At 29.2% G+C, this 10806-nt stretch overlaps 1 protein-coding gene across 1 annotated transcript in view; it reads left to right on the plus strand.

Moving 5' to 3' along the window:
- LOC106462844 (COP9 signalosome complex subunit 2-like) overlaps positions 1–10806 on the plus strand; it is an 82234-nt gene that overhangs the window by 54129 nt on the left and 17299 nt on the right. Inside the window, exons 9-11 of the mRNA XM_022390239.1 lie at positions 597–666; positions 880–1011; positions 1727–1824. Coding sequence (XP_022245947.1) covers positions 597–666; positions 880–1011; positions 1727–1824 — 300 coding nt within the window. The remainder of the gene's footprint in view (positions 1–596; positions 667–879; positions 1012–1726; positions 1825–10806) is intronic.

The raw sequence follows: 10806 nt of genomic DNA on the forward strand, positions 1-10806 counted from the left end.
GAAGATTCGGTAAGAAATTCCCTTTTTGAGTGTTGTAGCCTTGCACTTTACATGAGCAAAAATAGCAGTCATCTCCGTGGTTTCTAGGCTTACATCAGACCATTGGAATTCCAAAGGGAAAAGACTTTTTCTTACCTTTAGTCCATTGTCTTAACTCTTTGTCACAAATGGTGCAAACTTTGTGCAGAGCCAACGATCTGTCTTGGTACTCAAGTTTTATTCCAATATATGTGTAATACACTTGTTTGTAATGTTTTGCATTTGTTTCTTTGCAACAAATTTACCACAAAAATAACAGAATATGTTTGGGTCAATTACATAACCTCTTGATGCCATAGCAATGAATAAATAATATTAAAAAGAAAAAATAATGTCAAAGTGCATACACAAACAAATACTACCCAGAAATGACACGCCATGCAGCCTGTTAACCATTTATATACTAGCAAGACACAAATCATGATTGGTTTAGAGAAATCTATAGCCAGTGGTTGTCAATTTGGTCTTGTTTTTCAAGTTGTGAGCAAAGAATAACTCAAACATCACATATGTAAACAGCAGTACATCACTAGAATATGCTTGGTCTTGTTTTTCAGTTTGCTGTTATCCAGGATTTACTGATGAGAGGTGGAATTCATCAAAACCAATTTATCTCTGTAATGCATGGTAAATCCAATATTAGACAAGGCCTCGCATTTCTTTTCTTGTTTAAGTTAATTTTGTAACATTTAAACCCTGGAATAATATAACATTTTTTGAACAAGTATAATAGTTTACTCATTATAGTTGTCAAAACTATCTCACTGTGACCATGGCTTTTCAGTTAATTGTAAAATGAGCTTGAAATAATGCTTTGATTTATGTTTGATAAATTTGTAGGAGAACAACCTGTCTGAAGTATCTAGTTCTAGCAAACATGCTGATGAAATCTGGAATTAACCCATTTGACTCTCAGGAAGCTAAGCCATATAAAAATGATCCAGAAATTTTGGCAATGACAAACTTAGTGAGGTAAGTTTGTAACAGCAGGTCATTGAAGAACTGATTAACTTTCAAAACTATTATAGATTTAACTGCAAACGTTTGAAATTGTTTTTATGCTTTATTTTTGAAAGCTGTTTTTATAGGAAAATGTTTAATATATTGTCACATAAAATTGTATATAGTTAGAATTGTCAATTCAGTATTTATTGGTACAAAGTTTAAAACTTTGTTTTCCTTTAACAGTTAAATATAAGTGTTTGGTAAGTTGGGAACTTATCCATTTATTCTTTCAGTACTGTTAATTTTCTGTTACCAGTAAAGCAGTCAAAATAAATGGACTGAATGAGGCTTTCAAAACAAGGTATATTTTCTAGAATTTTGATGAAATGTTAAAATATTTTGATTTAAAAATCTTCTATTGTGTTAACATTTTACATTATGTTTTAAAAAACTTAATAAAGCTTAAGACTTAAATATTTTGCCAACACAACCAGCTGCATTCATTTGAGAAAAATTCTAAAATCAACCTTGTGGAATGTGATCAAGAATACAATATCAAACTTATAAACAGAAAATTGTATAATTTTGTTTGCTTATTAAGTTTAATGATTAACAAATATCCTAAATGCAGAATTGTTCAATAACGTACATGGTATTGGCATGTAGTAATTCTTCAGTATTTTAGTTTCAGATAATTATTATTGAATTTTTTTGTACTCATTTTTACATTTTATTTTTCCAGTGCCTACCAAAATAGTGATATCAGTGAATTTGAGAAAATCCTTAAAACAAACAGGAAAAATATAATGGATGACCCTTTTATAATAGAACATATAGAAGGTATGTAGTTCTTCATGTGTCATAGGACATGCAAAAAAAATGTGTTTACTTTTGTTATTATGATAGTAAATTGTAGACATTGTTTACTTTGTCATAATGCTTAAAAGATTGTATATTCCTTGTGATCATAGAATCAGGGTTCATACTCAAGTCTGGAAGGCTCTTAAAAGAGTTTGGAAAAATGCCAAAGTTATTTCTAGGGCTTGGAAATGTTTGAAAAATCATTTCTCTAGTAAGAAACTCTTCAAAAAACTGAAATTTTACTAGTATCACGAGAGTATGAAAATAATTCCTGCAGGAAAGTTTTATTATCAAAATAGATTTCTAAATTGGGTTGACACAAGTGGCAACCAGAAGCATTATCTTTAAACAGAAATAATAACACAGGCCTGTGATGGTTTTATTGTCTTGAAATTTTTACATGTTCTACAGTAATTCCAGTACATTGAATCCAAAAATGATATCAATTTTTCTCCATCACCTACAGATTTTTCACAAAACATCATATGTACTTTTACATGAGTTAATAATTTTAATTGAAATCGGGTCACATTTTGTTACGCTTAAAATGCATATTCTAGTGATGCACTTATGTCCTTGGTTATGTCCTTGCTTGCACTTAGTATTGTTTGTCACCTAGAAATATGTTAGTAGATAGATTGTATTTAGGTTTTAGTTTTATATTTTAGCACTTATGTCCTTGGTTATGTCCTTGCTAGCACTTAGTATTGTTTGTCACCTAGAAATATGTTAATTAGATAGATTGTATTTAGGTTTTAGTTTTATATTTTAGTTAATTATGTGTTATTTATGTATATTAGAAAGATTTAATAATTTTTCAAAATATAACTCAAATTTTGCCTTGTGAGTGCAACAACATTCTGCTGAAGGCTAAAGTATCTCTGCCAATGATACCATAATATTGCCCAAGTACACCTGTTGATGTGTGTTGGAATAAATAAAACACTAGAAATAAACTATATATGAAAATGTAAAGATTTTACAATGAAGAATATAACGAAAAGATCTTTTAAGATTATTTGATGAAAAAATAAAGGGTCTGTACCTTTTTCTAGTTCTTGATTTTAAATATTCCATTGCACTGTATGTTGATGATAATACTCGAAATATTCAGAGTTTGAGTGTAAATAACTACAATCCAAAAATAAGTTAAAATACGTAATCAAAATATCATTTTTGTATGCAAAATGCTTGTAATCTTTAACAAAATCTTACCAGTTCTTGAGAAGACATGTTAAGAAAGGTCAGTTATCATAAGTATTATTGAACTGTTTATCATTCTGTATATGAGCAAGTACCAAATGAGCTAAGCCCATAAACTTGGATTTAAAATGGTGATAATCAGAAACCCTAATTTTGATTAATTGATTATTGTTATATTTTAATTATGATTAATTGATTGTAGAGGTATGCAATTTTTTGAAAAAAAAACTTTTGTCAAATGGACAAAATACAATCTAATTATCCCCTTTTTATCATACAAAATACATTTATAAATTGAATATATCTGTTTTGTTTGTGCTCTTATTCAACAAGGAACAATAGATGAAATTGCTGTAGTAGAGAAGAGCAAGCTTAAAGGAACAAAAATATAGTAAAGAATGAAGATAACCACACACTTATGTAGGCCCAAAAATATTTATAATATTTGCATCGTGAAAGCAAATAAAGAAAACATAATTCAGTCCAAACGTACGTATCAGTTACATGTAATATTTGTGCATGGTATATGACAAAACAGAAAGAATAATATTTCCTTTTTTGTTCACGTTATATTTACATACGGTGCCATCGTATGTTTCTGTTTTCATACAAGTTGGGTTCTTACCATATCTCTGTACAAGGTATGTTTCAGACTAGTTATTTAGATCATTTTCTATAGAAAGGAATTTGACAGAGCTCACTTTTATTTCTGTTCTTGCTCCTATTTTACTTATGCAATTGTATGTGCTGGAATATATTTTGACACAACATTATTAATACTTGCTTGTTTCCTTACATGTTTATTTACTGCATAGACAATACATGTAATTTATGTCACCTTTCAAGTGTTTTTATGGTTCGTATTTACACTATATTCAGAGTCACATTAACACAGAAGTCTGCTTTATGTATGTAGTGAATTTTAATCAAATGAAATAAAAATAACAGTACTTCATTTTTAAAATGCAGATGTAACAAGAACTACTTGTTCAAATTACCAAGTGTTTTTATGAAATTCAATGTGAAATATGTTCCACTGCTCCAAGCATTCTCCCTAACTCTATGACTAATGGCTTCTAATTTTATTAGTAGGTAATGTTGCTCTTGTCATATATCATTCAAAAATGAAACAAGCAGATGAAATTGTTTAAAATTTGAAAAGAACATTCCTAAAAGTATGTAGTTTCAGAAAAATAAAATTTTTTATTTTTTCTACTATTTCTAATAAAAAAAATTATTTAATGTAGTTATTTGCACTCGGACTCTGAATACCTGCAAAGTATAAAATATATGAAGTATAAAAATACTATTTATTATCTTACAGATTTCACATTTCATTTGCATAATCTCTAGAACCTCCTAAATGAATATCAAAAGTTTTTTTAAAGTAAATGTTTATATTTTATTTTCAATTTTCTCTACATCATAAACTACCTATTATTATAAACATACACTGTAATGAAGTGTTTAAAATTAAGAATGGCCTTTCATGGCCAGATGGTTGGGATGCTCAGCTCACAATCTGTGGGTCACAGGTTTGAATCCCTGTCCCACCAAAAGTTCTCACCCTTTCAGCCATGGGGGCATTATAAAGTGATGCTCAGCCCCACTATTTATGGGAAAATAGCAGCCCAACAGTTGGTGGTGGGTGGTGATGACTAGCTGTCTTCCCTCTAGTCTTTCACTGCTAAATTAGGGATGGCTAATGCAGATTGCCCTCATGTAGCTTTGTGCAAACTTCCAAATAAACCAAACCAAAAAAAATTAAGAAATGAAAATATGTACATACCTTTTAGAATTCTTTTGAAACTTGTTTTTTTAATATACATAATTTCATATCTTTGTCTTTTCACTTATATTCACGTATATTTTAATTTTCCTTTCCAATTCTTTGTCTTTTATTATTTATGCTGGTGCACATGGGGCTTTAGTAATATTATATGATGACCCTTCCATGCAGAGACTTGTTTAACTAATGCTTTGCACACATAAATGACACCATCTTGTTTATACACTTTCACAATCCAGGCAATAACAAGTTAAATTTATAAAAATCATTAAACCTTTCAAATATAATTTTGAAAACAAAATAATACATAATTAACTAAAATATAAAAGTAAGACCTAAATACAATTTAACTGTCTCTCTAACTATAGCTTATTTAGTTAAGAAACCACTGTAAGTGCTATAGTCAATCAAGCAGACAACAATACCAATGATAGTTGCATATACACTGGGAGGAAAACTGCTCACCAATTTCAAATTAACCATTGGTAGAGTATAGTGTAAACTGAGCTCTTTCTAACAACTATATACACTTGTGTCAACTAACTACATGTATATTGTAGATCTCAAGGCAAAGTATAGCAGTTGGGTGTGGAAACTGTCCCAGTGAATATAGTTGTAGGACTTTGGATATTACATCTCAAATAGGTCAACCACAAATACTTAGCATCTACATACTCTTGTACATTGCCAGTTTATATGTCTGAGAGTGAACCACTGCTAATGTCGAGATTTTTCATGGTATGTGGATCACGTGACACAAAAACTGCAGTTTAAATAGTTTTTTTTAGTGTTTCCTTTGAAATAAAAGAATTATAACTTAGATAACATAAAAATACTAATTATAACATACATTATAATGTTCATTTCATTGACTTATATTGATAGTAAAGTGGTTTAGTTAAATTTTGAATGTAACACAGTACCATATGCAGAAAGGAATTTAAAAATGGCACCGGGGAAATAGGGTTAAAAAAAGAAAAGAAGACCTAAATGCATATACTCTAAAACCATTGGAGTTCAGTAGCAAGGAGCAAATTAACCTTTCGGTAGGCTACAACCCTCAGTTAAGGAGTTAGTGCTTTCATCACAATAAAACTAATGTTATGTGGTTAAACTCTGATTTTAAACATTATAAAATAAAGCTATAATAATTAAAACTTTTTTTTTACAAAATACATTAACATTATTTTAACTTTGACTTATTTAGGTTACTTTCAGACAATATGGTAAAAATTGGTTAATTCAAAATATTATATTATTATAGTGGAAGTTTTAGTTCTTTCATTAAAAAATATTGATCATTTTGCTACAGTATTATACACCTAACTTTTAAAAACTTGACATGTATCATACCATAATTGTTAAAAACAACATTACAACAGCTAGCTAGCATAGAAAAATTAGTGTTGTTGACACAATAGTACTATATTATCTTAATAGACTGGATGATTTTATTCATTCTCTAATGGTTTTCAAACTTGGTAATGGAAAATTATAAGTATCAAAAGTTTTATTTTACAAAATTAATTGATATTATTCTAATTTTTATGTTGTTTGATTTTAAATTTTAGCAACTGGAAGAATATCCAAGCTACCAAGTTTTTACTTTGACTAAGTATGCATTTGCATGATAAATAAAAGGAGTTATGATTATTTGTTTGTTACAAAGCACTTAAATTACTGCATAGTTATAGATACAACATTTAAGGCTCCAGCATTGTCATAAATATGCTTGTGAACATGTAAAACAATATTGAATTGTCCAGAGAAGCATACACAGTATTGTTGAAACAGGTGACTGATAGTAAATAAATCTTAAATTGTTTCTAAATGTCAAACAATACACAAGCTTAACATATGGCATTGAGATTTCCAGAATCCCATATACCACTGCATATGTGTGTGGTGTTCAGCTGTTAGGTATATAGCACTGTAGGTGATGCTGCTGTTTCAGTCTTATAACAGTGATGCCACAGAAACTTCAAAGTTCAATTCAAAAATTGGTACCTGTTTGATGAGAAAAGTATGACAGTAAAACTTGTTGCTTCCAACAGAAATCTTGTTATCTCGGGCAACTTGCAATATGAATGGCCACCCCTGTAATTGTTGGAATAATCAGAAACACTGATTTTGATTAGTTGATTATATTAAAGACAATTGATATAATCAGAATTTTGATTAGTTTAATGTTGGAATAATCAAAAGAAAATTGAAAACACTAATTTCAATTAATCAATTTAATCATAATTTTGATAAATCAATTAGTTTATGTGACACTAATAAATATAATCACTGCTCATAGGTAGTCAATTATATTGGTTAATTATTGTTAAATTTTAATAAGTTTTTTCACACTTGAAAACAGTGGCTCTAAATATTTCAAAGTGGAAATTTAAATTATTATAATCATAATAATTCAAGTATTCTAAGTATTTTTTTTATCAAAAATCAAGTTAAAAATAACTTGCAGATTTCTTATTCAAACTTTTTCAATCCTTTAGTAACTAATTTTATCTGTTTATGTTAAAATCCTTTCGTTTTAGCTGTACATTTCCTAATGTCTTTTATTTTATTTTTTTACTTAATATGATGAACAATGACTCCAGCTGCAAAATCACTTAATGCTGCACTGGACAAGTTTCTTTTTATGAAAATAACAATTACATTTGAAGTTAAAATATTCTTGAAAGTAAGCATTAGTTTAAAAGAGATTGACATTTTATGAGCCATATTGTTTAATAGTTTTTGTTTGTAGAATAATTCATGAGAATGAAAGCTTTATTATCCCCTATTACTGTATTAAAACTTGATCCAAAATAAAGTTCTGAATGCTCAGCAAAACTAATTTATGTTTATATAATACTGTCTATAAAATAATTATAAACTCAGAAGGAAGACAAATTACCTTTGCTTTCATGGTTTCTGTTTATCATCTAGTTGTAAGAAAACGTTGAATCATTTCAAAATATCCAAAATAAAGATGCTTTACAGATTTTTGTCATATCATAACTTATCAGTTAAAATATTTGTTGAATTAAGTTCAGTGTTTAGCATTTCTACTAATTATAACAAAAAAAATGTTTATCGCAAGTGTTTCAATGCTTTTGTTTTTAGCTCTTCCATAATTGCATTCATATTACTCATTTTAATTACATGTCAAGTGTGCTGTATTTTTCATACGAGCAGAATGTTATGTAATTCTCTCTTGTAGAATGTGGTGGAAAAATGCATCTACGAGAAGGGGAATATGAAAAGGCTCACACAGATTTTTTTGAGGCTTTCAAAAATTATGATGAATCAGGAAGCCCAAGGTTGGTTGAGTTTCTGTGCCGTGCTTGGTTACATATTTACCATTTTATATAGGTTTACAGCTCATTATGTGGAAACATTTGTGTTAAAATTTTTCTACTTTTATAAACATTGCTGTTGACCAACTTTTATCAATAATGACAACCTATTTGTTAGTTGAAAGAAATTGTTATACTCAGTGTTTTATCTTGAAATTTTACAATAATAACCCTCTCATGTTAGCTTTTAACAGCCATAAAACTGTTAGTGTAAAATAAAAAGGAAATGAGATTTTGTATGAAACAGAACTAAACTCAGAAGAATTACAGAGAAAAAAAAACATCTTCCAGAAGGTTTCCAAATCATTTCTGTTTTACTTGTAGTGAACAGTTATTCCATCACTAATGTATCTTGTCTGTGTGAATTTTATCAAATTTCTGCAAAGTTTTGTTCTGTAGTACAAAATGGGGTAGCATGTGCAACTACTTGGAGTAATGCTAATGTTTCAATATAAACTTTGCACACAATACATGTGTTAGTCCTTATAAGATTTTTTTAAACATCAAAGTTTCACCGAAATACTTGCAAGCCTTTACTTGACAATGGTTATGAGGAATATGGTGCACTTAGTAGCCTCATTAAGTATGGTGTTTGATAATTAATCTTAGAACCACTGAAATGATTACTCTTGCAAAAGCCTCTCTCATGCATCCCATTTAAAAATCAAATTCATGAAACTATGGATAGAGTTGCCAAAATGGGGTTATGAAAAATTACCTTGAATAAAAATCCAATGGTAGAAAAGTCCAAAATATATCTAATTCGGAAGATATTTGTGTAAGGAATGTGACCATTGAAAAATGTAGAAAAATATATTAATAGTAGCAATGTTACTTACTCTTTCCACTTCCTATAGGTATGCAAATTAGAACTTAAACACCACATGTGTAAACTACAAATTGCTTGGTTGTGTTCTTCAATTTGTGAGTAAAGGACAGCTCATATCAAGTGTGTAAACTACAGTTCATCACTACAACATGCTTAATCTTGTACTTAAAGTTATGAGCAAAAAGACAACTCAAACACCACATGTGTAAATTACAGTTCATTACTACAAAATGTTTGGTCTTGTTCTTCAAGTTATAAGCAAAGGACATAATGTAAACTACAGTTCATCACTACAACATGCTTAATCTTTTATTTCAAGTTATGAGCAAAAAGACAACTCAAACACTACATGTGTAAACTACAGTTAATCACTACAAAATGTTTGGTCTTGTTCTTCAAGTTATGAGCAAAGGACATAATGTAAACTACAGTTCATCACTACAACATGCTTAATCTTTTATTTCAAGTTATGAGCAAAAAGACAACTCAAACACTACATGTGTAAACTACAGTTAATCACTACAAAATGTTTGGTCTTGTTCTTCAAGTTATAAGCAAAGGACATAATATAAACTACAATTCATCACTACAACATGCTTAATCTTTTATTTCAAGTTATGAGCAAAAAGACAACTCAAACACTACATGTGTAAACTACAGTTAATCACTACAAAATGTTTGGTCTTGTTCTTCAAGTTATGAGCAAAGGACATAATGTAAACTACAATTCATCACTACAACATGCTTGGTTGAGTTCTTCAAGTTGTAAGTAAAGAACATCTTAAACACCACATGTGTAAACCACAGCTTATCACTACAAAGTGCTTAGTTTTGTTCTTCTTGTGAGTAAAGGATAACTGAAAGACAACATATGTAAACTACAGTTCATCAATGCAAAATGTTTGGTCTTGTTCTTCAATTTGTGAGTAAAACAAAACTCAAACATCACATGTATAAACTACAGTTCATCACTACAAAATGCTTGGTCGAGTTCTTCAAGGTGTAAGTAAAACATTCAAACACCACATATGTAAGCTTCAGTTCATCATTATGAACTGCTTAATCTTGATTTACAAGTTGTAAGTAAAGACAACTTAAACATTACATATGTAAGCTTCAGTTCATCACTACAATATGCTTGATCACATTTTTTAAGTTATGAGTAAAAGACAACTCAAATGCTATATATATGTAAACAACAGCTCATCACTACGAAATGCTTAGTCTTGTTTTTCAAGTTGTGAGCAAAGAACAACTCAAACATCACATATGTAAACAGCAGTACCTAAAATATAAAACTAAAACCTAAATACAATCTATCTAATTAACATATTTCTAGGTGACAAACAATACTAAGTGCTAGCAAGGACATAACCAAGGACATAAGTGCTAAAATATAAAACTAAAACCTAAATACAATCTATCTAACTAACATATTTCTAGGTGACAAACAATACTAAGTGCAAGCAAGGACATAACCAAGGACATAAGTGCTAAAATATAAAACTAAAACCTAAATACAATCTATCTATGTAACATATTTCTAGGTGACAAACAATACTAAGTGCTAGCAAGGACATAAGTGCTAAAATATAAAACTAAAACCTAAATACAATCTATCTATGTAACATATTTCTAGGTGACAAACAATACTAAGTGCTAGCAAGGACATAAGTGCTAAAATATAAAACTAAAACCTAAATACAATCTATCTATGTAACATATTTCTAGGTGACAAACAATACTAAGTGCTAGCAAGGACATAAGCATCATCAATACTAAGAGCAGTTTCA

Source organism: Limulus polyphemus, unplaced genomic scaffold (genome assembly GCF_000517525.1).
Source record: "Limulus polyphemus unplaced genomic scaffold, Limulus_polyphemus-2.1.2 Scaffold1266, whole genome shotgun sequence".
Lineage (NCBI taxonomy): Eukaryota > Metazoa > Arthropoda > Merostomata > Xiphosura > Limulidae > Limulus > Limulus polyphemus.